At 50.9% G+C, this 27754-nt stretch overlaps 3 protein-coding genes across 3 annotated transcripts; all 3 read right to left on the reverse strand.

Moving 5' to 3' along the window:
* Window positions 1-277: 277 nt before the first annotated feature.
* Window positions 278-4328, reverse strand: LOC132320365 (keratin, type II cytoskeletal 3-like). The gene is made up of 10 exons (XM_059832648.1): window positions 3636-4328; window positions 2643-2857; window positions 2396-2456; window positions 2132-2227; window positions 1835-1999; window positions 1579-1704; window positions 1136-1356; window positions 806-840; window positions 640-699; window positions 278-606 (listed from the first exon to the last, which is right to left on the reverse strand). The coding sequence occupies exons 1-10, from the start codon at window positions 4326-4328 to the stop codon at window positions 278-280; spliced, it is 2001 nt and encodes a 666-aa protein (XP_059688631.1).
* Window positions 4329-9404: 5076 nt separating this feature from the next.
* On the reverse strand, window positions 9405-13790 carry LOC104265029 (keratin, type II cytoskeletal 5-like). Its single transcript, XM_059832674.1, has 9 exons — window positions 13131-13790; window positions 12264-12478; window positions 11996-12056; window positions 11657-11752; window positions 11358-11522; window positions 10786-10911; window positions 10356-10576; window positions 9903-9937; window positions 9405-9796 (listed from the first exon to the last, which is right to left on the reverse strand). Exons 1-9 carry the CDS (start codon window positions 13788-13790, stop codon window positions 9405-9407), a joined length of 1971 nt encoding a protein of 656 aa, XP_059688657.1.
* A 5253-nt stretch (window positions 13791-19043) lies between these two features.
* LOC104265037 (keratin, type II cytoskeletal 4) lies at window positions 19044-23572 on the reverse strand. The gene is made up of 10 exons (XM_009822364.2): window positions 23033-23572; window positions 22161-22378; window positions 21107-21167; window positions 20794-20889; window positions 20522-20686; window positions 20169-20294; window positions 19737-19957; window positions 19469-19503; window positions 19178-19360; window positions 19044-19123 (listed from the first exon to the last, which is right to left on the reverse strand). Exons 1-10 carry the CDS (start codon window positions 23570-23572, stop codon window positions 19044-19046), a joined length of 1725 nt encoding a protein of 574 aa, XP_009820666.2.
* Window positions 23573-27754: the final 4182 nt, after the last annotated feature.

The following is a 27754-nucleotide window of genomic DNA, read 5'->3' on the forward strand; positions in this document are numbered from 1 at the left end:
CTGGGTATCCACAGGTGAGACTTTTCTTTGCTCAGGCGGTTTTTTCGTCATTGGGCTTGGGGCTAACGAGCAGCTCGCCAGGGCTGCTAACGGGACGTGGCATTGCCACGAGAATCCCTTGATGGGACAGAGCCAGGTAGACGAGCCGCTACGTGGTGGGCCATGAGGGACACAGTTCGTTTCATTGCAGGACACCGGAGCTGGATTTAAGGAGGTTGGGCTGCTGCCGGGAGAAGATAGGAGATGCTTCTTTCCTTTTCCAATCTGGCTTTGGGGCTCAGAATCTCACTCCTGAAGATTTGACGGAGGTGGTCGTGACACATCTCCGTACGGAGGACGATCCCCCTCCGGAGCTGAAGTTGCCACCTCCAGAGCCGCACATCCTTCCGCTTCCAGAAGAGAAGCCACCGCCGTACATTCCTCCTCCCATTCCACAGCTGCCGCCCATGCTTCCACCTCCAAAGCTTCCTCCTACTCCACATATGCCTCCTCCCATTCCTCCTCCCATGCCGCTGCCGCCTCCGAAGCCTCCTCCCATGCCGCTGCCGCCTCCGAAGCCTCCTCCCATGCCGCTGCCGCCTCCAAAGCCTCCTCCCATGCCGCTGCCTCCTCCGAAGCCTCCTCCCATGCCGCTGCCGCCTCCGAAGCCTCCTCCCATGCCTCCTCTGCCTCCAGAGATGCTGGTCCTGCCTACCACAGCTGGAAGAGAAGAACAGGTTACATACAAGTTGTCCACTGGCATGCTGTATCTCCAAAAAGTCATGGTCTGCTACTGCTCCTCAAGGAAATAAATGCAGATACTTACAGACATTGACGTTGGACATGCCATCGTTGCACAGCCTGTGAGGGAAAACAGGACCAGTTAATCCTATGGGAAGTGCACGTTTCTTCAGCTGAGAATTTACCTTTTTTCACAAGGTACATATTGCCTGTTCTTTCTGAATTTCCCAATTATTCTTTAAAACAAATGAGCAACCTTGAGCTTAACGTTCTTATAAGAAATACGGAAAACATACTTAAGGCTAAGAATTACAGTGATGCGAAATATATCTTTAGAGTGCATGCAAAAATTTTACCTACAGATAGTATAATCTGTCAGGAATTTAGTCAAATAGATAGAAAGAAAGAGAGGTACCTGTTCTCCTCTCCCTCCAGCAGCTTCCTGTACATGGCAATCTCAACATCCAGCGCGATCTTGATGTTCAGCAGCTCCTGGTACTCCTTCAGCAAGCGAGCCAGCTCCTCTTTGTCTTTGCTCAGGGCACATTCCAGCTCTTCCAGTTTTATCCTGGCATCCTTGAGGGCCATCTCACCCCGCTCCTCGGCCTCAGCAATAGCTGACTGCAGCTGCTGGTTCTGAAGAAGGCAAAAGAAAAGCAGCTTCTCAGTTCCCTTCTGTGCACTGGAGCAGTCCTCAAGGCACAAACTGGATGGAAAGTAGGCAGGAACCATCAATCTCCTCCAAAGGACCGACTTTTCAAAGACTACGTTTCCCTCACGCTATGCTTAGCACGCCAGCCAGCTCAGGCGTGGTGCCGCCTGATGCCGTTACCCAACAAGATGCTGAGGAAGCCCTACCTGCTTCTTCACGTTCTCGATCTCAGCCCGCAGCCTCTGGACGTTCCTGGTCAACTCTTGGATCTCTATCTTGGTGTTGCGGAGGCTGTCCCCATGCCTTCCAGCAGTGCTCTGCAGCTCTTCATACTGACGGTACGGAGACAAAGCAACCCATCAGTGACACAACCTACCCAGACCTCAGGCTGTTCCCTGGCTCTGTGGCAAGGGAGGCAGCAGCAGAGACTGTCCCAGCCGCCTCGGCTGCTTCCCAACTCACCCGGCTCTGGTACCAAGCCTCAGCTTCAGCTCTGCTGCTCTGAGCAATCTGCTCGTACTGACGCCTGACCTCCTCGATGATGCTCTCCAGATCCAGGTGACGGTTGTTGTCCATGGATACCACTACGGACAGGTCCCGGCTGATTGTCTGCATCTGAGCCAGTTCCTGCAACCAAGAGTGGCAGCCCAAGTGACTCTCAAGCCTAAATCCACATGGGCACCGAGTCCAACCTCAGTGTGTTTGGCCACCGCATGCCTCATTGCAACTCCAGCCAGCCCAGGGGAAATGAGCTCTTACCTCCTCATAGATGCACCTCAGGAAGTTGATTTCATCCGTCAGAGCTCCCACCTTGGCTTCCAACTCTACTTTAGTCATGTAGGCACAGTCCACATCCTACAAGAAAGATCACGGAGATAGACAACGGCTTCCTCCCGCCCCAGAAGAGCTGCTGGCCACCAATGCCTCCTCTTGGAGGCTGCTCGTCTTGGTGTGCCTCCTTCCAATGACTTTGCAGCCCGTCCCCCCCACCACCCCCTCTCTCCTGGTGCCTCTGCGACTCACCTTCTTGAGCACCACAAACTCGTTCTCAGCAGCGGTCCGCCTGTTGATTTCTTCTTCGTACCTGTTGAAGGGGACAAGACAAGATGAGTCTCTTGGACTGCTCATCAGTCCACCAGTGGAACCCCCCTTCCCTCCATGGCAACCTCGGTCCCATTTCTGCAGCGGGAAGACACTGTGGAAATCTCCAGGCTGGCTTAGCTCTCCTGCCTTGGTGCTCGCGTCTTCCTCAGTCTGTCACTGCACTTACTTGGTTTTGTACTCCTCCACGTATTGCCGCATGTTCTGCAGCTCTGACTCCAGCTGCCCCCTCTGTCCCAGGATTGAGTCCAGCTGCCTCTTCAGGTTCTGGATGTAATTTTCAAAGATGACATCAAGGTTCTTCCTCGGCCCTGAAGGCCCTTGCTGTTGGAGGAGCTCCCACTTGGTGGAGAGGACCTTGTTCTGCTGCTCCAGGAAGCGGACCTGAAAGCCCACAAAGGGGTATGTGAGAGATTCGCCCCGGGAGACATCACACTGCTCAAACCTCCTGCTTATTTAGGAGGCCAAGGGAATCATTTCCCAAATCACCAACTACGGCTCACTCAAACATGCAAGCTCCTAAAGTAGATGACAAGTGTTATAAAATTTTGAGTCATTCTGAACTTCTCACTTTGGGACAAAAAGACGTTCCCAATAGAAACCAGCATCCCTATTTTCCATAGCATCAGTTTTGGACATTGCTATCATCTTTGCAGTAGTGACGTCAATAAAACAATTACTTTTTTCATCTAAGCACATAAATTCTCTTACAAGGGATTCTGTATTTCTTTGGTTTCTCTTTGAAATGAAAATAATCCAAGAGTGTCGAAAAGATATTTAATACTCTTAAGTTGTTTTCAGAATCAGTTCCTTGAAAAGAAAGTTTCATCACAAAGAAACGCACAGTAGTGAGAAATCTTAAGACAACTAAATACATGATGATGACTTTACCCTGAATCACTGGAAATTAGGCTGAAGAGATGACTAGGCAAGAGAATCTACAGAATGTCCTTCAGATGTTCTCTGTAATCTTCCATTAGGATGAAAACCTTGTTGATTGTCGGTATTGCTTAATAAGACCTTAATAATAACTTGCCACTAAGGCATCAGTCTTGCAAACTTTAACAAGTACTTGCTGGTAAGAAAAAAATTTTCCTTTCCAGACCACAGAAAAGTCGTTTAAAATGCCCACCTCCAAACAAACACGGTGCTAAATTCTCACCTTATCAATGAAGCAGGCAAACTGATTGTTAAGAGTCTTAATCTGCTCCTTCTCCTGGTTTTTGACTTGCTGGATCTGGGGATCAATCTCAACGTGGACTGGCTGTAGGAGGGTCTGGTCAACTTGCACTGGGTGGATGCCTCCAGGGAAGCCAGGGCCACCAAAGCCGCCCATTCCTCCACCGCCCATTCCTCCACCGCCCATTCCTCCACCAAAGCCACCCATTCCTCCACCACCCATTCCACCACCACCCATTCCTCCACCAAAGCCGCCCATTCCTCCACAACCCATTCCACCACCACCCATTCCTCCACCAAAGCCACCCATTCCTCCACCAAAGCCACCCTTTCCTCCACCAAAACCACCCATTCCTCCACAACTCATTCCTCCGCCAAAGCCACCCATTCCTCCTCCGTAGCCTCCACCAAAGCCACCAATTCTGCCTCCGTATCCTCCACCGCCATAGCATCCACCCACGGTAATTCTTCTGCTGCCACCCATGTTATGGAGGCTTCTGCTGCTAAAACCTCCACAACGTCCACCTCCTCCACCTCCCCTGGATGAGGAGTATGAGCTGTAACTGATCCTGCTTCTGCCGCCACCTCCTCCAAAGCCACCACCGATGGCCGAGCAAGAGCTGTAGCCCTTTCTACTCCCGCCTCCAAAGCTTCTGCAGCTAGACTGCCGAGACATGGCTGTTTCTTCCAAGCAGAGTCAAAATCAAGGAGAACAGAAAGACCAATGGAGCTGTGCTGCGGAGGGATGAGTGCAGAGAGAAGTCTGCACAGTCTTCTCTGGCTCCACAGCTCCAGGCACTCCCTTTTATCCGCTTGTGGAGGTGGGCTGGGACGGCATGGGTGTGAAGGTGGAAACCAATTTATTATTTTCATCAGCATGGTGTTGTTGACAGATTCTCAGTTGAGCTTTACCATATTTGGGCCTGCCTATAAACACACCCTGCAATATAGAAGTGAATAAAAGAACAAGAACATTGAAACAGGTCTCAATGACTAAGTGGACTCTCGTATCTTTATGACATCTTGGAAATCAACTTTTACGATAATGCACTTTTCTGCAGCCCCTCATTGGATTTCCCGCCTTCATTAATGGTTCCCAATAATTCCAGATACAGATCTTTCCAATCAAAGCTCCACTGTAGAAGTTTTGATTAAACTCCAGCTATAATATAGCTTTCACAATTCCTTAAACACACCCTAAATCCCCTTTTTATATGTAAAATTGCCTTTGGCGTTTTAGAAGAAGTTTCCCAATCTTGAATGAGAACTCATGACACCAAAGTTTGAAGAGACTCAGCATATTCTCCTGCTAGAAAGGAATTACATCTCCTTGGAGTGCGCGTGGTGTCACTTTCAATGGGAGTGTCTTCTCTCTGTGGATTAAATTCCCTCCAACTGTATCTCCCCAAATCTGTGACAACTAACTGGGACCTTGGACGATGCTGGAGCAGAGTGAACAGGACAACTTGAATCATCGAGTTTCTTCTCCGTGCTCTTCTGAGGGCGACGGGGAATAACAACTTGTGGAGAAACGAAGGGACAAGTCGGGCACCTGCTTCGGTGACGATGACTGGGGACAGACAGACAAGCACTATGGAAGCGGAATGACAGATGAACCATCCAAGGTGGTGAGGGGTTCCTACTGCTCAGATGAATGTTGCTGACCTCTTGTTTACCTGCTTCTTTCCAAAGATGAGACGACTGAAGTGGAAAAACATGTTGAGAAATGGAGCTATTACAACTTCTAAGGCACAGTATATCCTCTTGATTTCAAATATTCTGTTGGGAAAGGAACATATTTTAGAAATGTGCTCTGTAGGATGCCTCTGAAATAAAGAAGCCCATTTTTGGATTGCATGTGAATGAAATTTTAAATAATTAATCATAAGACTCCAGATTATGATAGAACATATACAATGATACTGATGTGCAGTGTTCTGAAGAAGCTAGATTATAGGTGCTGGTTAAAAGGAAACTGAGGTCTGTAAATACTATTTAAAGGCATTCTGAAGGTATTATCTGTCTGGATGTTATCAATCAAATAAATATTTAAGCTTATGAGTGAAATATAAAATGACTTTTCACGTGTTCTGTAGATAATAGCCAGCACAAGTAATCAAAAAGTGACAGAGAAAATACATATTACAGCCCTTCAAAAGATTTAAAACAATAATGAACACGAATTTAAGGTTATTCAAAAGATTTTAGTATGAACATATATGATCATAAGGAATTTTCAGAATCTCCTATAAGACTTGTGCAACTAAACGTTGCTTGAAAGTATCACCAGGTATCAGCCTTCACCCACAGACACTTTGAAAAACCGGCCCACAGAATCACTTTCAAAAGCCACAAGATGAATCAGAAACAAATGCCATTGGCTGTCCCTGAGACGGAGGCTGCTTGACACCACAGTCTCTTCACAGAACAGGACATAGGAGAGTGGCGAACGTTACCCTTGAGGGACTCAAGTCACAGTTGGCCAAGGGTTATCCTACCCTTGAGAGTCTCAAGCCATGGTTGGCCAAGGGTTATCCTACCCTTGAGGGACTCAAGTCACAGTTGGCCAAGGGTTATCCTACCCTTGAGGGTCTCAAGCCATGGTTGGCCAAGGGTTATCCTACCCTTGAGGGACTCAAGTCATGGATGGCCAAGGGTTATCCTACCCTTGAGGGACTCAAGCCATTATTGGCCAAGGGTTATCCTACCCTTGAGGGTCTCAAGTCACGGTTGGCCAAGGGTTATCCTACCCTTGAGGGACTCAAGCAATGGTTGGCCAAGGGTTATCCTACCCTTGAGGGACTCAAGCAATGGTTGGCCAAGGATTATCCTACCCTTGAGGGACTCAAGTCACGGTTGGCCAAGGGTTATCCTACCCTTGAGGGTCTCAAGTCACAGCTGGCCAAGGGTTATCCTACCCTTGAGGGACTCAAGCCATTATTGGCCAAGGGTTATCCTACTCTTGAGGGACTCAAGCCATGGTTGGCCAAGGGTTATCCAGATGTGTGTGGCCTGCCCTCTGCGACAGGCCACAGCTGGAGAATGGGCAGCCGTCCCTACAGCAGGGAGGGGACAAAACAAGCTTGAATGAAGAGGGTCTTACTTCTCCGTTGTTATCCCCAAGACAGAGAGTGAAGTGCTCCAGATCATTCTGCAGTCCAGTGCACTCGCTCGTGATGAGCAGTCCCGGGGAGGTGCAAGGTAGCTTGGCTTTTAGCAAGAGAAAAGAGGTCGCTTCTTCTCATGGCCTCCCTCCAGATTGCCAAACGCACGGTAGCTGCCTTTCTCGGTAGGCAGCATGACTTGGTTGTAACATCCCACATGGCGGCTCCACGATGAGGGGGAAGATCTGTTAAGTCAGCCAAATGCCTGGATGCTGACCACATTCAGCACATACAGATAAGACGCCCAGATGGAGTCACTCTGACGTCTTCAGACAAGATGGGAAGATTATACCAAACCTGGAGTCATTTCAGCCTCCTCCAGGTAGGAATCAATACTAAGCCTGGGCTCCAGCCGTTCCTTCAGATCTCTTACGCAAGGAGCTGTGCACAGCAAAATCATCAACACCGGGCAAAATGTAAACTCGGCAGAAAACGTGGATGGAGACCAAGCCAGGCTGCAGCTTCGGATCTCACACAGCAAAGAGATTCTGGCAGCATAGAGGAGCATGTTGCAATGATTCTCACAACAATGCCTACAAGGCCGTGTTGCAGATTTTAAAGCTGAGAAGAAACACAGTCTTAAAACTAAGAGCGAAAACAGGTGACTCTTGCCCCAAGCCAAACCTCAACGTGCTCCTGGCACAGCCCCAGCTTCTCAGAGGCATTGCCTTCTCATCGTCTTCTGTTTGGGCCAAACCCAGCCACGTTCCCCAGCTCCAGCACACCTCTGCTGGGCTTCAAAGGGAGTAGAAGTCCCTCTCCCAAGAACCCTGTAACCATTCCCCACTGCCTTGCCTGGACCTCTTCCGTGGTCTGCAGCTTCCTGACCTGCTACGGGGACACTGCCAGCTCACAACAGGTTCTTGTGGGACTCCTGAACCACCACTGAGAGCGGTTTCTGCCTCTTTGATCTCTTCTTGTGGTGGAGGAACTGAAGCACAGATCAAACGCACCAACATTCTTCCCCCATACCCTCTCCTGGAGCTAGACCAAATCTCTCCCACTTGCGCTCAATGGAAAGAGGAGCACTGGGGGGTCTTAGGTGACTTCTCAGGGAGCTGATGGGAACCTGAGCCCATGGCTTTGGGATGAACCATGCCTTCCAGCCCTTCGTGGTCGCACTGCTGGTCAGTGAAGGGGAGGATAAGTTAGTGGTTCTCAAGCACTCCAGGTGCGTGTAGGGTGCCGAGCCGTGCAGCCTGCCTGGCCACGGCCTGCTTGCACACCAGAGGGTAGGTGCTTGGCCAACGTCCATATCGGTGCTCACAGGCAGCTGTAAACCTGCCCTCCCACCACTCCCCACAATGCCACTGCCATGTTATTCCCTTAACACATATCAAAGTCTACACCACTGGGAGATGATCAGAAGGGAATGTCATGAGGGGGTGTTCAATTGGATTGGTTGATATAATGGCTGAGCCAGGAATTCTAGACAGTGTTCGTGCCTCACCTGACTTGTTGCACATTGCTTGACTGGAGCATTCATAACCCCACCATTCTAGGTATGGGCTTGTGCTCTCAGGCACTGTAATGGCCAATAAGAGTCAAGAGGCATCACCCATGCTTGGGCATGTCCCTAGCTCCATCCGCACACCCATTCAGTTCCCTCAAAGCACCATCATGACACGTTGAACAGAAGAACAACCCACACCTTCCCACCAAGTTGCTTCCCCAATAGCTAAAACCACCTTGCCTAGAAGCGGCTTCCAAAGCAATGACGCAAAGACATCGTGAATGTTCTCTGCAATTTATTGAGAATGGCAACATCCCGAGGAAGCAGGACATACCACAAACAGGAGAGGAAGGGAGGTGGGGACAGTACATCTTGTTCCATGTCACAGGGGGCCTGGCACTGAAGAGCAAGCTTTGTTCTCCTTAGAAAAAGTCCACGTCTGCCTGAGGTGTGACCAGGTGTCACGCAGAGCAAGGACAAGTGGAATTGGAAGCCACAGCTCCAGAGAGAGCTCCAGCTTACAGCACCCCTGGGGCTACGTGGTGAGCAAAGCTGCCCAGCTGCTCCAGCCTGGGGCGATTAATGCCTTTGGCCACCGGCCGAGAAGACGCTCCCTCCCAGCCCTGCCGAGGGACGAGTCCCGCTTGCCCCACATCTACCCTGGCCCCAAAGGCTAGTGAATGGAAGCAGCAGGATGTACTGCATGCAGAAGCACCCCAGGGATACGGCCGTCGAGGAAGGGGCATGAGGACAGAGGAGGAAAGAGGAGTTTTATACACATTTGCCACGAGGCAGCCAGAAATGTACAACCCAGCAAGAAAGGCAGAGCGTTTCCCTCCTGTAAATCAGCTCTCCGTGCTGGGTATCCACAGGTGAGACTTTTCTTTGCTCAGGCGGTTTTTTCATCATTGGGCTTGGGGCTAATGAGCAGCTCGCCAGGGCTGCTAACGGGACGTGGCATTGCCACGAGAATCCCTTGATGGGACAGAGCCAGGTAGACGAGCCGCTACGTGGTGGGCCATGAGGGACACAGTTCGTTTCATTGCAGGACACCGGAGCTGGATTTAAGGAGGTTGGGCTGCTGCCGGGAGAAGATAGGAGATGCTTCTTTCCTTTTTCAATCTGGCTTTGGGGCTCAGAATCTCACTCCTGAAGATTTGACGGAGGTGGTCGTGACACACCTCCGTACGGAGGACGATCCCCCTCCGGAGCTGAAGTTGCCACCTCCAGAGCCGCACATCCTTCCACTTCCAGAAGAGAAGCCACCGCCGTACATTCCTCCTCCCATTCCACAGCTGCCGCCCATGCTTCCACCTCCAAAGCTTCCTCCTACTCCACATACGCCTCCTCCCATTCCTCCTCCCATGCCGCTGCCGCCTCCGAAGCCTCCTCCCATGCCGCTGCTGCCTCCAAAGCCTCCTCCCATGCCGCTGCCGCCTCCGAAGCCTCCTCCCATGCCGCTGCCGCCTCCGAAGCCTCCTCCCATGCCTCCTCTGCCTCCAGAGATGCTGGTCCTGCCTACCACAGCTGGAAGAGAAGAACAGGTTACATACAAGTTGTCCACTGGCATGCTGTATCTCCAAAAAGTCATGGTCTGCTACTGCTCCTCAAGGAAATAAATGCAGATACTTACAGACATTGACGTTGGACATGCCATCGTTGCACAGCCTGCAAAGGGAGATTAGTAAATTTTAATTACCCAACCAATGAGACATCTTAAAAACTGCATTTTCATTATCAATCCATTTTCCTGTTTCATCCTTATCAGCAACTTTGGTGTCAGTAAAATATTTAAGGTGGGAATGCACTGACAAGTCCTCTTTATGATGAGGCTCTTCCAGATTTCAGGTTCATTAAAAAATTTGCACGTCACAGAAATGAAATGGTAGTTACACCACTTGTAGTGAACAGAGTATGCGAATTATCAGTCCTGACCACCCAAAATGTCGCTCAGGGTGCCAATAGCCATAGCTACCTATTTTCACCCACCAAAGGACCTGGTTTGAGATTAAACTGTAAATGTCAAGACTCAAGGTGTCCAGCCCAGATCTCAACATGCCTCTCAAATCAGAGGTCAAGTGTTTACCTGTTCTCCTCTCCCTCCAGCAGCTTCCTGTACATGGCAATCTCAACATCCAGCGCGATCTTGATGTTCAGCAGCTCCTGGTACTCCTTCAGCAAGCGAGCCAGCTCCTCCTTGTCTTTCTGCAGAGCACATTCCAGCTCTTCCAGTTTTATCCTGGCATCCTTGAGGGCCATCTCACCCCGCTCCTCGGCCTCAGCAATAGCTGACTGCAGCTGCTGGTTCTGAGGAAGGAAAAAGGGCACTTTTTCAGATCTCATTTTGTCAGTTAGGATCAGCCCTCAAATCCCAAGTGGAGAAGTCAAGGGAAAAGAAAGGGAACATCTACACAAAGCAAATGAGGGGTGGTTGAAGAAACCATTTCTGCCCCACACAAGGTCCTTTGTGATCCAACCTGATGCCAGCATCCAGTGAGACACTAGCCAAACCCTACCTGCTTCTTCACGTTCTCGATCTCAGCCCGCAGCCTCTGGACATTCCTGGTCAACTCTTGGATCTCTATCTTGGTGTTGCGGAGGCTGTCCCCATGCCTTCCAGCAGTGCTCTGCAGCTGTTCGTACTGGTGGCACCAAGACAAAGCAAACCGTCAGTGAAACATTCCTGATGCCGAGACAAGATTTGTCAACAGTTTCATAGCTCGTGTGCTGCTACAAGCACCTACCACGTTGGCCATGGATGCCCAGCTCCATGTAAAGGATGGTTCTGAGACTCAAATATTATTGGGTTTGAATTTTGAAATAGATCTTAGTCGCACTAGTAAGCATCCCTTGGCCTCTTACAAGCTACTTTGGGCAGGGATTTTGTAGTTACAGTACATTTTTGGCCATCTTTATTGAGAGGCTTGTACCGTGCACCACAGTGAGATTCTGGACACCTTGAACACAGTGAGTCAGATCGCTCAAAAGCAACACAATTCCTCTCGAGACTTCCTTGCATGAGCTCCAGCACCATTAGCTTAAAGAGATCTCAAGCTATCACCCAGGGTTCCTTTGCTTTGCAACTCACCTGGCTCTGGTACCAAGCCTCGGCTTCAGCTCTGCTGCTCTGAGCAATCTGCTCGTACTGACGCCTGACCTCCTCGATGACGCTGTCCAGATCCAGGTGACGGTTGTTGTCCATGGACACCACTACGGACAGGTCCCGGCTGATTGTCTGCATCTGAGCCAGTTCCTGCAACCAAGAGCGGCAGCCCAAGTGACTCTCAAGCCTGAATCCACATGGGCACCGAGTCCAACCTCAGTGTCTTTGGCCACCGCATGCCTCATTGCAACTCCAGCCAGCCCAGGGGAAGGGAGAGCTCTTACCTCCTCATAGATGCACCTCAGGAAGTTGATTTCATCCGTCAGAGCTCCCACCTTGGCTTCCAACTCTACTTTAGTCATGTAGGCACAGTCCACATCCTACAAGAAAGATCACAGAGAATACTTTCATTTCCTCTTGGAAATCCTTCAGGACCATGGAAATTACAGTCTGTACGGAGGGTAACAGCTGTGATGGTGTTATTCAATTATGTAAATTAAAAACAAGGTACTTCAAATATCAGCCCACAGATTCTACAGTCTCTCCAAATTCCCATTCAAGAGGGAGTCAAAGCACAGATAAAGCCTGATACTCAAGCGATCATTTTGTAGTGCGTGACTCACCTTCTTAAGCACCACAAACTCGTTCTCAGCAGTTGTGCGCCTGTTGATCTCTTCCTCATACCTATGGAGAGTAAAAATACAAGCTGAGTTTCCTGAATTTTCCTGCCTAAGGCCACACTAAATGAACTAAAAGAAAAAAAAAAACCAGAATAAAATAATTAGACTGAAAAAACGCCGTCCACAATTGCCGTAAAAAGCACGTGTGTGGAGAAAAATGACTACCAAGCTGCTTGAGTTGCTTTCTGGGTTAGACTGTCACTGCACTTACTTGGTTTTGTAATCCTCGACGTATTGCTGCATGTTCTGCAGTTCCGACTCCAGCTGCCCCCTCTGTGCCAAGATTGAGTCCAGCTGCCTCCTCAGGTTCTGGATGTAATTTTCAAAGAGGACATCGAGGTTCTTCCTCGGCCCCGAAGGCCCTTGCTGTTGGAGGAGCTCCCACTTGGTGGAGAGGACCTTGTTCTGTTGCTCCAGGAAGCGGACCTGAAAGCCAACACATGGAGTATCCACCATCACATGTAGAACAACAGCGGCAGCCGAGGCGCCCTTTCATCACATAAAAAGATTCTCCTTTGCGTGACGATGAGAGAAGCGGTTAAATTTTTTTTTTTTTTAAATTTCTGTTGTTGCCTAAACTGCAAGATCAGGAAAAGGAGGAAATTTCTAAGTCATATTCAAGTCACAGGAGTTTTTAAATGTAGCACCAGCTCCAAGTACATTCCCATTATTGCAGGTAGTATAGAAATCTTAGATTTCTAGTCTAGATTTAAAAGCCTGAATATTTGAAAACAAAGAGAAAAAATTATATTAGTGACTACTTAAGTGGGAGGGTATTTGGAAAGAGAATGGTGCAGAAGGGAAAATTTGTGCCTGAAACCTGAAGATGTTTGGAGGCGTTGAGCCTGCTTGCAAGAATAACCTATTAGTTGAGCCTGGTGCAACAGGCTAGATTAAAGCCCTGAAGACATAGCTTTGATCTCGTATGGAAGAGAGATTCTCATCTCTTCCCTAGCAGTACTTAATAAAAAGACTCTGCTCAAGCTTCTCAGCCTGCTGACATGTAGCTCAATTTCTCCAGAACTTGAAAGCTCCTCCCCATTTTGACCCTTAATTAGACACAATCCCACCCTCTCACCTTATCAATGAAGCAGGCAAACTGATTGTTAAGGGTCTTAATCTGCTCCTTCTCCTGGTTTTTGACTTGCTGGATCTGGGGATCAATCTCAACATGGACGGGCTGCAGGAGGGTTGAGTCAACCTGCACTGGCTGGATTCCAGGGCCACCTCTGCCGGGGCCACCAAAGCCTGACATGCCAAAGCCTGGTCCACCAAAGCCGCCCATTCCTCCGCCGCCCATTCCTCCACCACCCATTCCTCCACCATAACCACCCATTCCTCCACCATAACCACCCATTCCTCCACCAAAGCCACCCATTCCTCCACCACCACCCATTCCTCCAAAGCCACACATCCCTCCTCCACCCATTCCTCCGCCAAAGCTGCCCAGTCCTCCTCCGTAGCCTCCACCAAAGCCACCCATTCTGCCTCCATATCCTCCACCACCATAACATCCACCCATGGAAATCCTTCCACTGCCACCTATGTTATGGAGACTCTTGCTGCTAAACCCTCCACAACGTCCGCCACCTCCAAATCCCCTGGACATAGAGAACGAGCTGTAGCTGCTCCTGCTTCTGCCGCCACCTCCTCCAAAGCCACCACCGATGGCCGAGCAAGAGCTGTAGCCCTTTCTACTCCCGCCTCCAAAGCTTCTGTAGCCAGACTGCCGAGACATGGCTGTTTCTTCCAAGCAGAGTCAAAATCAAGAAGATAAGAAAGATCAATGGAGTTGTGCTGCAAGGAGATGAGTGCAAAGAGAAGGGAAGTAAGTCCCTCTGACTCGAGGGCAGTAGATGCTCCCTTTTATCTGTTTCTGGAGGTGGGCTGGGTTTGCATGGGCGTGAAGGAGGAGACAGTTACTGTCTTCATCAGCGTGGCGTGGTTTACAGATTTTCATCTTCAATTTGCCAAACATTGACCCTACCCAGAAACACACCCTATAATGCAGGAGAAAATTAAAAAAGATACAACTGTGTCTACCAAATGGTAGCACTCAGTGACTAAGAAGTCTTATGCTTTTGTGGTATACGACCAGTCTCCCTAGGATACACTACTCTTTTTTTTCCACCTTTCATCCATTGTGTTTGTTTCCCTGCTTATGTTTATCTTTATTTTGATCTTTCACTCCAAAGCCCCATGGCAGGCAAGCACTGTAGTTCATGCCAAGCTGTAGCATGGCTTTCACAATTCCCAAAACACACCTATGTTACACCCTTAGTCTTCTTTTTACATGGAAAATTGCCTTTGGCTTTGAGAAGTTGTTTCTCAATCCAGAGCCAGGGCTCAGCAAATTGCATTTTGATGAGGCTCTGCGTCTTCTCGATAAGTAAAACTTTACCAGAAATGAGATACCGCAACAATGGTTGGCACTGGAAATTCATTTATTGTTGGAGCAAACTCTTACTGAAAGCGAGTCCTGGAGTCTTCGTGCCAAGATAGTCTCAGCACCAGTGAAGTAATGCCACGAATATCACAGGTGGGAAATCCCTTTAGGATTTTCTGAAGGCTTCAAGGCCACGAGAAGAGCCAGAGAAGACATCAGGAACCCAGTCGCTACGGTGGGAAGTGTGGACAGACGGACGGATGGCTCTGAGAACAGGCAGAGAGAAGGAAGCATGCAAAACCGTGCTGCCCACACAATAAATCCTGCCACTATTTAAATGCAATTAGCTAGGCAGAGGATGCTGGAGAGCTCAGCTGGTTTGTAGAGACACACAGAAATGAGGAGGACAGAGGGCACGATAACTTTCACTTGAGGAAATGCACGTTTTTCAGCTGCCTGGCTTACTTCAGTATTTATATGCAAATATATTTTTGGCAGACATACAGCCTTGTAAGCTGTGTTGAGCCCTCCTTCAAGAACACGGGTAGGTATCCTTTTTAAGCTTATTTGAAAGCAGTCACCAGATTTTAGAAGGGCAGAAGCTTATCAGAGTACTCTGGGTTTGATGCCGTACTGAGAAAGGATTAGCTTATGAGTTGAACTTGCAATAATAAGACCATGACCCATCATGCATTGATCCTTTTGTCTTGCAGAAACCTGCTTATTGAATAACAATTACCATCCCATTTTAATTTTTTTTATTGAGAAATTCGGTTTTTTATTAGTTTTCAACTTTTTAAAGCCACCTAAGAAATTTTGAAGGTCAAAAATCTTTACGACTATTGAGGCATCTAACCGTGCTGGTGGCTGTCTACGAAGGTTCTCAGAAGTTCCCATAGGACACAGGCAATTAAGTGCTTCTTGAAAATCCACACTGGCAACTCTTGGTATCTTCAGATGTTTAAATACCTCCAAAAATATCGCCCAGACACCTATTTCCAAAAGCGCCTAGGGACCTGGACCGTGGCGTAACGTGCAGCTAAACTGGCATTTCCACTGAAAAACACGACTGTCCCTGCACAGCCTGCTCGTCCCACCTCCCTCCCCAGCACCAGCGTGGATTCGTGAGCACGCGGGGAAGCGGATCAGGGGATAGGTAGGGCTGAAAAAAAAATATAACAACAACAAGTCACTGTGAGACGGAAGGGATGGGGAGGACGGGCGTCTTGGTGGTTGTACAGCATGGTTTATAGACAATAAATATGTGGGCTGAGGAGGTCCCATACGCCTGTTGGTCTTCAGGAAGACTTTGTCTCCTGAATGGCACAGCTGGGACAAATGCCTGCCCAGCCTGGGAAGTTTTGAAGCTCAACCTCAGACATCACTGCAAACATGAGCCAAAAGACTTGACAAACATCTGATCCCCTCTCGGGGCCAGAAGGCAAGAGCCATCGCTCAACAGCCCTTCCCGTCTAGAGGAGAGGCAAATCTCAGGCAAGACCTGTCAGCGCTGTCTCCGTGGACCCGGGCTGTGAACACGCTCCGCTTCTGATTTATCAGTCAAATACATTCCACCGCCGCCTGCCACACCGCAAGGTTCAGGAGGGTGCCGTGGGTTTATAGCTGCTGTAGATACAATCACGTATATGCGCATGCACAGACGCACACGCATTTAACAATGCCTTCCCCTGCCTCCCTCTGCATTACCAAATACGTAGTTATGTTTTTCTCGGGGGTTTTTTGGTTTTTTTTTTTCCTTTTTCCGTGGGCGGGACGACGTGATCAGAAAGTTTGCACGTTCCCAGCCGCGCTGGGAGGAGATGCGTTAAGTCAGCAGAACGCTCAAGTCCCGAGCGCCCGTGTTTAGATAACGCGTTCGTTGAGTCACGGCCGCGTCTCCAGCCAAGTTTAGGAAATCAAACCGGGATTTGGATATCAACATCATCAGCCGGTTCAGGCAGCTTTAGACTGCAGGGATCTCAAACAACATCATTGTACCCAAAGCCCTAATGAAGGAAAATGACCTATAAAGGTCCCTTCCGACCCAAACTGTTCTATGTTTCTATGAAAATAAACAGGCAGGAATACAGGAAAAGCTGCTCACGCCTTGAATACTTGGAGGAAAAGGCTCATTCCAGCAGCAGCACTGTCAGTCGACTTCGGAAAAGTCTTCACAGAAAGGGAGAATTTCTGGGAACAAAGCAAAGCAAAGCATTTAATTCCCATGCTTGCCATAAAACACTTGACATCTAAGTGTTTTCACTGTGCTCTAGAAGAGACTTTTAAAATGGGGGGGAAATCATGACGAAATTAAACGAAACTCATTTCAGGCCACGTAAAATGTTTTCGCTCCTCCAACAAAAGGCAGAAATTATGTCACATCTCGGTCCAGCCCAGGAGAATTTTCCTCTAATTGCTGGTGCAATCATAGGAACAAAAGGCAAGGGCTTTTTGGTGTCTGTTTGTTTTAACTACAGCGTTTGTACACCTCTAGAAGCCTTTTGTCTCTTCATCACGCTGCCCTGATGTCAGGAGTCATTTGCTGGAGGCAAGTTTACACAGAGGCAGCTAGATTGAGGTGACTGCGAGGGAAATAGATGTCTTTTCATTCAACGCCATCTCAGGTCCCTTTACAACTCACTAGAACATTTAACCATTGCCCAAACCATCTCCCCATCCAAGTAGTTACATGCCTTTGCTGGCAGCGTTGTGACATTCCACAGTCACTGGTACGTTTATGTCTCGAGCGTTTACAAACAGGGAACGGAGCATGGGATAAATGAAATGACTCATCCGGATCGCAGAGCGAGTCTGTGGTTGACCAGGGATGTGATTCAAGGTCTCCTGAGCAAGAGGTCAAACCACACCAGGAGGTTTTGGCTCTAAATTTACAGGTCATCAAAAACATTCTACTTTTGTGGAGAGGTAGGGCTGGACAGGGGGTTGAGATCTTCCCATGGTCTCAGTTACCTTTTGGAGGTGCCTTAAAAGCAACCCATGGATCCCTGGCCAGTCCAGACAACAGTAAAAGCTGCAGGGCTGGCTCCGACGTCATGGATACTTAGGAATTAGCTCTGAAATAGCTGGAGGGGCCATGATCACCCTTCCCTCTTCCACACCGTCCCTTATAGGATGCTCCAAAAGCACTTAGGGCTGTGCAACGTCTTTGCCGTGACAGCACCAGCTGTGGGCACCACAGCATTGGGAGCACCTTGGAGGACAGGGAAGCACGGGTGGAGGCCAGCAGTGCGCTTGGAGGCAGTGGTCAGTCAGAGGTGGACTAGCTTGGGAATATCCCAAGTTGGCCAACACAAGCACGGAAAGGTCTTAGGAAGAGAAAGGGGAAGGGAACGGTCTCCTAACATCAACTGAGTCCAAAAGTCTGCTCTGCTCTAACGGGGCCAACTGCCTCTGTCACCCCAGGAGACCCAGCAGAAGAACGGAGAAGAAGAGCATCCAGGTTCAACCCAGCTGCCTCCTTCTCTCCCGTCACACTGCCAGGAATGGGCTCATTCCCACGGATGTCACTCAAGAAAACCCCGTGTGTTTCAGACTCAGCCAGGTCAGACCATCACACCGAGCCCGACCCAGCAACTTTGCCACCCCAACCACCTCACCCCTGCAAGACCTCCTTCGCCCTCCTGCCAAACTTAGAAACTATCCAAATTTTTGGAGAGAGAGGGCTGAGAAGGATGGGAGAGCGGGCTACACATTGGCTTTGGTTCCTTTAAATGCAAACTTCAAAAGGCAAGAGAAAGTCAGGTAACACTTTCAGATCTCAGCAAAAGAGGAGTCTTGTTGCAACACGAAACTCTTTGGTCAGAGAGAAAACCACACAAGCTTACTGCCTCTAGTGTTTATTAGGGTATGGCACATGCCAAAGGAGAAAAGCTTAAGCAAACAAGTACAATTGTTCCCATGATCACAATGAAAAGGTAAACCCTGAGCAAAACTAAACATTTTACAACAGCTTCTAAAGGACAGGCATGAAACTGCCAGTATCTTGCTCAGGAAAAAAAAAAAAAAAGCAAACTGCAGCAGGGTAAGAAATGTCTTCAGCTGGGACTAGTCACCATTAGGAAATTCTTGTTTTGGAGTTCAAGCCCTGGCTGATGAGCAGCACCGAGTAAAATTGCGCCACACCAGCACAAGATCTTGAGAGGAGTCAAGCCCTTCCGCAGGTTTCACAGGACACGAGTTCTCTGAGCAGCCCACGGACCAGTCCCCTCTACCCATCGCTGGTCGGGTGCCTCTCGTTCGGACCACGCTGCTTTATAGCCTTATCCCAGCCGCCTTTGGGGCTTTCCAGTGGACGGGCAGGTCCCGCTTCCAAATGAGTCCCAGCACCCTGATGATCAGCGGCTTTGCAGTGTCTCAAGGGGAGCGTTGGGGAAGCGAGCTCTTCTCAAATGCTGTTGAGCATCTCAGTCATTAGCTGGTGAATATGGCCGTATTTTACTTTTCTGTGCGGTTTCTGAAGGATGGTGGAGGTTTAAAATGAAATAGATGGTTGCCATCTTGGCAAGGAAGGGGGGGCAGTGGCCGTCATGAAATTTGCTTCTTTTCTCCTTTGGGTGCCAGGGAGGGGTGGGATAGCTCGCTTTCCTAGACCCTCTGGATGGGTGACACAGAGCTGGTGTTCTTCTTCAGGATGGTGCCAGACCCCACCACCACTGAGTTAGACCCTCCACCCATAGAGCAGAATCCTGCCCCTCCAGAGCCGAATCCCCCCCCAGCACCAAATCCTCCCCCGGAGCCATATCCACCCCCTCCTAGGCTGTAGCAGAAGCCAGCACCGCCCGTGTTACAGCTGCCTCTCCCACTTCCAGCACCGAATCCGATTCCTCCTCCGCCTCCTCCTCCAAGGCACAGTCCGCCGCCGTATCCACCTCCTGCAGAGCTGCTGCCACCTCCCACCACCGCTGCAGAGAAGAACAGAAGGCACGAGGTTACCTCTGATGTCACCATAAAGTTTTGGAGCATCAATCCCAGCCCACCGTGCTCCCTCGGGAGCGGGGAATGCTACTTACAGATGCTTACGGCACTCTGACACTCTCCAGACATCCTGCAAGGAAAAGAGATGGAGCATGAGCTCCAGCCAGAGCATCTGGACTGGTCCAGCTCCATGAAGCCAGGCTTGGTCCATCAGACCATGGGCATAAATACCGGCAGCTATAGGACCGTAGCCCATAGCTAATGGCAACACCGTGGATATTTTAATAGAGGAGATGTGATGTGCCGCGTTCTTCCCATTGATTTAGCAGGATGCAATCAAGCTCTCGCTGTATCCCCACCCACCTGCACTCCTCTCCCTCCAGCAGCTTCCTGTAGGTCGCGATCTCAACGTCCAGGGCCAGCTTGACGTTCATGAGCTCCTGGTACTCGCGGAGCTGCCGGGCCATGTCTGCCTTGGCTTTCTGCAGGGCGGACTCCAGGTCAGTCAGTTTGGCCTTGGCATCCTTGAGGGCCACCTCCCCGCGTTCCTCAGCATCCGCAATGGAGCTCTGCAGAGTTTCACACTGGAAGGCAAGACGCGGGTGTGATGAGTGGGGCAGGGGCAGCCGGTCGGAGATGAAGCTGTGATCCCAGATCACTTGGGCTCAGCTATTCACAAATACAACAGGTTTCCTCCCACTTACCATGACTGTTACCAGACTATTTGCTTTTAGGGAAGCTCTGAAGGGCATTACCAAGAGCTCACACCCATTTCTCAAAAAATGCAACCCCTACCTGCTTCTTCACGCTCTCGATCTCAGCCCGTATCCTCTGGATCATGCGGTTGAGCTCAGAGATCTCAGTCTTTGTGTCCTTAAGGCTGTCTCCATGTTTGCCTGCGGTAGCCTGCAGCTCTTCATACTGGTAGGCAGAAGTGAGAGGAGCATGTTAGGTCCACCGTGAGCGGCTCTTCGCAACAGCTCTCCGTACCACCCCATGCAAGCCAAGGTGAGGATGCATCTGCCAGCTCCAGTCCGGCCAGATCAGTACCAGCAACATCCCAGGTCTCAGCATGGCCTGAGCTACCCCCAGTAACTCTTCCATCTCCTCAGCCGTCGGTGATCACAAGCAAGGTGTGGAGCACTCACCTTGCATCGGTACCAAGACTCAGCCTCCACTCGGCTCCTGTTGGCAATCTCCTCATATTGGGCTTTGACCTCGGCAATGATGCTGTCCAGGTCCAGGTTTCGGTTATTGTCCATGGAGAGAACCACAGAGGTGTCGGAAACGGTCTTCTGCATCTGAGACAGCTCCTGTGATTGACACAAGATCTGGCTGTAGCCCTGCCATAACTTCCTTACTGTGTCACAACCCTTCTCCATCCCAGCATCCCCCTCCGGAGAGCAGCTGGACCACTTACCGCTTCATAGAGATACTTCAAGAAGTTGATCTCATCTGCCAGAGAATCTAATTTTGCCTGAAGTTCCACCTTGGTCATATAGACTGCGTCCACGTCCTGCGGGAGAAATGGGAAGTGAAAACCTTCTGCCTGACACACACCGTTTTATCTGCCATTTAACTGTGAGCCCTTTGGCGCTCCGTTTCCCTATGGCGCGTACATCTAGGGGTCCTGGTTTATGTCTGATGCTAACAGAGCAGTGCTGATGGAAGCAAGACATCCTCGGAAGCAAGACGTGGTTTTGTGGTTAAAAAAAAAAAAAAAAGTACTTTACCTTCTTTAGGAGCACAAAATCGTTCTCCGCAGTTGTCCTTTTGTTTATTTCCTCTTCGTACCTGTTGATTATAATGAGGGAGATTGAATCTGGCTGCTTATTTTGGCTCTGGCTGCTGCTGGCAACTAGACGTTGTTGGCCTCAGACTAATGAACACAGCAAAAATAGACCTGCCATGAGCGAGATTTATGGACAAGCAACGGCACTTCCCCTTTCTAGACGAGTCCTGGCTCCTGCCATCTCCGATGCCTTGCTGGAGAAAGCCTGCAAAGAGGAATCCTGGCTCTGCCTAAACCGAGTCCTGGTGGCTGTGGCCACTCCAACTCCTTCTACAAGACCCCAGGACCTTCAGGTCCTCAACATGGGCCATTTCCAACTGCTCATCGGGGCAGGTAGTTGCTGCAGAGCATTGAGCAGTGGAGATGATCTCCAAAACAAAGCCAATTTTCAAGCTGCAGCCTCAGTAGAGCAAGGGATCTGGTTGATCCTGATGAGTCCCAGACTTGCTTTCCCACCATTTTTGTAACTCCTTCAGTGGAAGCATTTCTCCAGGCTTTGCTCTTGTTTTTCCCACTGAACAAATTAATCTAATGAATAATAGCAGGAAAATAATCTTTTTTTTTTTTTTTTACCCCATATCATCCTTCCAAAGCAAGCTCTAAGCTTCAAATCATGAAGGATATTATGGGAAGGAATCCATGAGGAAATCCATGAGGAAATTATGATAGGATTTAGCAACTGATCTAATGAGTTCATTAAATCATAATGTCATGGATTCTTAAGTAAAGAAGACAAACAGTAGAGGATCCTGCTTTAGTGAGAAGCATAACTCAGACAACAATACGTATTGAGAAATACCTTGAAAAATCACCGCCCATTGTCAAAACTCAATGAAAACTTCCTCAAAACCTTTTATGTTTTCTAATCATTGAAACAAGTGAAATATTGCCAATTCTTATGACTCTTTTGATTTTCTGACTGTTCAAAGCAAGTTTTTATCTCCATTTTCTCACCACCAGACAGCCCAACCATGACTCCACCGAGAACAACATACTTGGTCTTGAAGTCTTCCACCATATCTTGGAAGCTCTTCAGCTCTGACTCCAGCTGATGCTTCTCGCTTGAGAGGAGGTCCAGCTGCTTCCTCAGCCCACCGATGTAGGTTTCAAAAAAGGGGTCGAGGTTCTTGCCGCCCGTCCCTGTGCCACCCTGCTCCTGCAGGAGTTTCCACTTGGTCTCCAGGACTCGGTTCTGCTGCTCTAGGAACCGGACCTAAACAATTCCAGGGGTGGGTAGAAAAAGAGTCAGACTATCCCCAAAAGCATCTTTTTATTGATTTTTTTTTTCCCCACGTTTTCCATAATTTTTTCCCCACGTTTTCCATAATTTTTTCCCATTTAATGAGTTTAACCGTCCTGCCTGTTCTCATCTCCAGTGAGCAATAACTCCAGGGTCCCACTGGACGGGTGGGACCACAGCTCTAGGATGAGCGGGCAAAGGTGGGTCACCTTCCCTCTCCAACCTCGCAGTCTCTAAACAGGAGAAACATGGTGAACTTCATAGCTTTGGCATCTTCTCCTTAAAAATAGACCAAAACACCCAAAGTCCTTCAGCCCAGGGATGGACAGAGTCCATCAGCAGAGACTCCTCTGAGGATGCTCTGCATGTAGGTCCATGGTCCCACGGCTTAGCACCAGCATCGTGGTCTTAAGAACCAAGGATCCTATTCCTGGGTTTCTCCACAGCCTTGGGAAAGCCACTTCTCCAGCCACCATCCCTCTGTCTGCAGGGGTCCTTTGGGGTGGTCTGGGCAACGCCCCACTCTCTGGGTATCATTGGATGGGTATCTCCCAGTAATTGCAACCAGCACGAGCCGCGGTGAGCTCAGACCTCCACCTCCCAGCCCTGGCTTGAAGCCACTCTCACCTTATCAATGAAGGAAGCGAATTTGTCGTTGAGCTGCTTCATCTCCTCCCGCTCCTGTGTTCGCACCTTCTGGATCTCAGGGTCGATTTCAAGGTTGAGCGGGGCCAGAAGGCTCTGGTTGATGGTCACTTCCCTGATGCCGCCCGGTGGGTAAGAGGGAAAGCCTTGGCCTCCCATCCCGCCATCAAACCCTCCACCAAAGCCACCAAAACCACCACCGAGGCCTCCACCGAAGCCGCCTCCGGCCCCACCACCATAGCCACCACCGAATCCTGCCCCAGCACCGTAGCCGTAGCCAAAGCCTCCTTGGCCACCAGCTCCAAAACCTCTACAGACACCACCGCCTCCACCGAATCCTCCCAGAGAGGTACTTTTACTCCCTCCCAGGCAATAGAGGCTCCTGCTGCTGAAGCCACCGGAGTTGCCAGGTCCCCTGCATCCGCCACGGGACACGGAGCTGAACGTGACCTTGTTCCTCCCTCCGAAGCAAGCGGAGCTGGAGCTGAATCCCTTGCCGAGAGCACAGGACTGGCGAGACATGGTGACGGGTTCCCAACGGTCAACCCGTGAAGAGAGAAGAGCCGGACGGTGCGGTGCTCAGGAGGAGGTTCGGAGGCAAGAGGAGGTGAGTCCTGTGGGTGCAGCGGCTGAGTGCCCCTTTTTATGCGCTCAGGGAGTTGGCCGGGTGTCAGGGGAGTGGAGATGTCTTTTTTTTATTATTCTATTCATTGTTTTAGGGCTTGGAAGGATGCCCTCCTCTCTTTGCCACCACCATGACCTGCCTCAAAACACTCCCTCGAGAGCTAGAAAAACAAAGCTATTGTTGGTGTTGGAAGCACAGCTCCAAATCAGATTCCCTTAGCCGCAACTGTCAACTCATCACGGGCCTTTCTGAGCCTCTCATGGCAATGACAAAGCACTACAAATTCCTTGACATATTACACCCTCGAGGGAGACCCTTGTTTTAGCTAAATCACTCATTTTGAGCCTGATGGCAGGTGCTTGGTTCACTGAATTCCAACAAAAACCTGGTTTCCCAATCACACCCTCAGATGCACTCCGGTTCAACCTCCTGCTCAGAGGAGATTTGACTTGGGTTGTCCAAAACTGTTTCACAACCAGAGAGCATTAGTCCTTGGCAGGGTTATAAAATTAGGTTTATGTCAGTAAAGAAGACTTAGAAACACTTTTAAGAAGGTTTTAAAGTCATTTTAGGTCGCTCGGACCGGTGTATTGAGCCTGGAGGGACACGGAGGGGTTTGCAGAGACCAAAAGATCCCGATATTTCCGTGCTCACACCCTTCGCCGTACCTCAACGGGGTCGAGATGCCATTACCAGCCTGAGGAGCTCTGCCCCGCATCCCTGATGGCGGGTCCTGATCCCTCCTAGGCTGGAAGCCTTCCGGGCATTGCCGGGATATTTCCTGATCATCCTCGCAGGGTCTCCAGCCAGGAGCCCCCTCCACAGCACGTGGCACTTGGCAAAGCCGCTCCCGCGCTAACCCATTAGCGAGCTTGCATTGTTTAAAAAAAGTACGACTTAATTGCTTAACCGCTTTTAATTTGTATTTTAATGAGCAGAGGTGTCTGAAGATGCCTTCCAACGGAGGATCCCCGTTTATCCCGCCATTAAAGAAAAACAAAAAGCCGTAAAACTTCCCCCCAAACCACGAGCTGAAGCCGTGACAATAAAAGCCAACTTTGTAATTACCCCTTTTATTGGAGATGCTCGTGGGAGAGGTTTGGGGAGCTACCTTCAGCTCCGAACCTGTTCACCCCTAGCTTTTTTTTCTGCAAACATGCAAATCTGGGTCCGGGTGCGTCTCTGCAGGAAGGGAGGACTTCTCCTCCTGAACCTCATCGGGCGCTCGTTGAACTGCGGGATTTTCAGCCCAAGGGGATTTGCGTTGCAGGGAATGGGGAAACTCACGCTCCCCTTTGGCAGCGAGCACCCTGCACGCCCCGGTCCCACCTGGAAACCCTCTCCCACCCCGGGGTTCTGGGATCCCCGATTTTCCAACTGACGCTGATCGGGGCGAGGAGGGAAGCAGCTTGAACCCGGCTCTCGCCGGGGGAAAGGAGGCGGCGGCTGCATCTCCCTGACCTTACGCAACCGGCAGATCTGCCGAGAAACCGAATGAACCTGTTTGAGCCCAGGCGGAGAGCGTAGCTGCCGGGAGTTCCCAGGGTGGCTCCGCCACCGGCTCCTGGCACGGCTCCTGGCTCACCGCCGGCCGAGGCGCTTGCCCAAGATGCTAACGCCCATCAAGTCCTGCCCCACCACGGTACGGTGGGAAAACCTCGCTGGGACCCTGGGGCTCCCTCCCAAATCCGTCCTGCATCCCAAGGCTGAGCATCTCGGATGCTCCGGCACTTGCCGGGCTGGTTAAGGCACCAGAAGCAAAGCTCCTGGGGACCCAACGTTGGCCACCGTCACCCACCCGGCACCAGGACGGAGTGACCCAGTGGCAGCGGCAAAGTCTTGGGATGAGCATCCCGTAGTGGGAAGCACACCACGGAGGCGTGCTGCCTCCCAAAGCCACGGGGTGGGGAGTGGAGACAGAGCCCAGGGGACAAGCCGGCCCCACTGTAATTGCCGACACCTCCTCTCTTGCCTCCCCCATGGCGCGCTGGGAGGAGAGGTCAAATTCCAGCAACTCCCCTCTCCTCGCAGGAGCTGTGATGGCAGCAAAGCTGTCGTAGCGTGCAGCGGAGATCAGATGTTCCCAAAGGCAGGACACATGAGTCCTCCTCTAAAAGACCAGCTCCTAGCTCAGGCTCCTTTCCTACACCAGAAATCCCGATAAAATCCCAACGTCAGCTTCCTGCTGGGTTTAAATCCACACGGCTCCATCACTGAGGACCCGGACACCGCACCGAACGTGTCCAAGAGCTCATCAGCCGTTGATCCCCATCGCTCTCCAGCAATACCCACACACATGTCCGCCTTCCAAGGGATTTCTCCTCTCCCTAAGGACAGCGGACAAACCCCCAGACTTAGGCGCACGCCTAAGCGCTTTGCTAGGCCAGGATTGAATGAGATCCTGGAAGGAGAAGATGGGCTCTTCCCATGGAAAGATATAAATAACCAACTTCTTTGCGTCCTAACCCCAGCCCAGAGGTGAAACCCCATCCCAGGAGGTTTTGCAGCTCCACTAACACGTACCACTGCATTTCTTTAATCAGCTTCCGAGACTCGCTCGGGGCCCCGCGAGGCCACGGCAAGTGAGTCGGGCACACGCGCATCCGCAGAGGCGCAGCCTGAGCGTCTGTGGCAGGTCCCCGCCGCGGCGGGGTGGGAGCTGTGGGGCAGGGACCCACGGGCTCGGTCTGGTTCATCTGCCGTGGGTCATCCCTCGTCTGCTGGCAGATGCCTGCGCGGGGACACGGGGGTCTTCGGGCTCAACGGAGGAGCTGGCACACTCCGTGCACCTTAGCAGGAGGTGGACCGTGGCAGGATGCGACCCTTTCCTGCACCGGACACCGTGCCTGGGCAGAAAATGGGATTTATCCTACCGGGAGCTGACGGTGCTCCGCATCTCCTCTTAGGATCATAGGGACCACCATGCTGGAAGCGGCGGCGTCCCTTGGCTGCGACACCAGTTTATACTGGGAGCGTTTCGGAGGCAGGGAACCTCCTCAAAGCCACCGATGGGCCTCGAGGCCCGCGGCAGCGAGCGCAGCCCCACGCCGAAGGCTGGCGCTGGGCTTTCCGACCTCGCTGCTCGTTCTCCCTACGGGCCATGTCTCGCATGCAAAGCAGAGGAGAGAAAGCGAGAAATTAAACCGGGGCGGGTAGGTGAGTCCTGCGGAGCTCTTTGATGGCGCATCAGCGGCTGCACCCACCGGCCGGCTCCTCTCCCAGCAAAGTGGTGTGGGAAGAGGGGATGTGTCCTCCATGGGGGGTTAAAAAAGGCTCTGGACAAGCCCGTGCATCGAGCCCGGAGCTGGATACCCACGGGATCCCCACCCATGGGCACCACTAATAGGGGACCACTAATAGGGGCTGAAAGCACAGGCAGCGTCGCAGCCGCGGCACCCGTAACCTCGAGCGGGGGAAAGCAGAGCAAAACCAGAAAGCCCAAATGTAGCCGGTTTCACCCCAAAGCTGCACTGGGACTGCGTTCAACCCAGAAAACCCCGCTCCGTCGGACAGCGAAGGAGTCTCCGGGATGCTCAGCTGGCAATTACTAACCAGGCAAATTGCAGGGCTGGGAGGTGAGCTGGGAATCATAAAGGCAGAAATAACAAGGCGGGTCCCCAGAGAGATCAAAGCCGCGTGTTGCGGAAGACGGGCGGCACCCCCCGCTCCCGTCAGAGCGGCGATCGCAGCGAGCGAAGAGCCCCGGGCGCTCGCGCCGGAGCCTCCTTGCAATAAAGCTGCTAACACATAGCTTACAGGCAACCCCTTCTCCCGGGACGCGGCAGCCCTCCGTAAGCGATATTAATAACTGCAATAATTCTTCTTATTATGGTCAGGCCGTTAAATGGGTTTGCCTGACGCAGCGTCGGCATCTCCGTTGGGTGTCACCCCTCCCGCTGTCCCCCGCCACCCCGCTCGGCGCGGGGTGCTGCCGGGAAGTCGCCCCAGCGTCTTTCCCTACGGCGGGGGAAAGCTCATCCCAGCCCTGCCTCCCAGCCTCACCGGTGGGAAAAAACCAGCCGGGGCTCCCATGAAATGAGTATTAGGGATAATTTCGGATGTAGCCGGGAGGAACATCC

This window comes from Gavia stellata, chromosome 35 (assembly GCF_030936135.1).
Source record: "Gavia stellata isolate bGavSte3 chromosome 35, bGavSte3.hap2, whole genome shotgun sequence".
In the NCBI taxonomy this organism is placed as follows: Eukaryota; Metazoa; Chordata; class Aves; order Gaviiformes; family Gaviidae; genus Gavia; species Gavia stellata.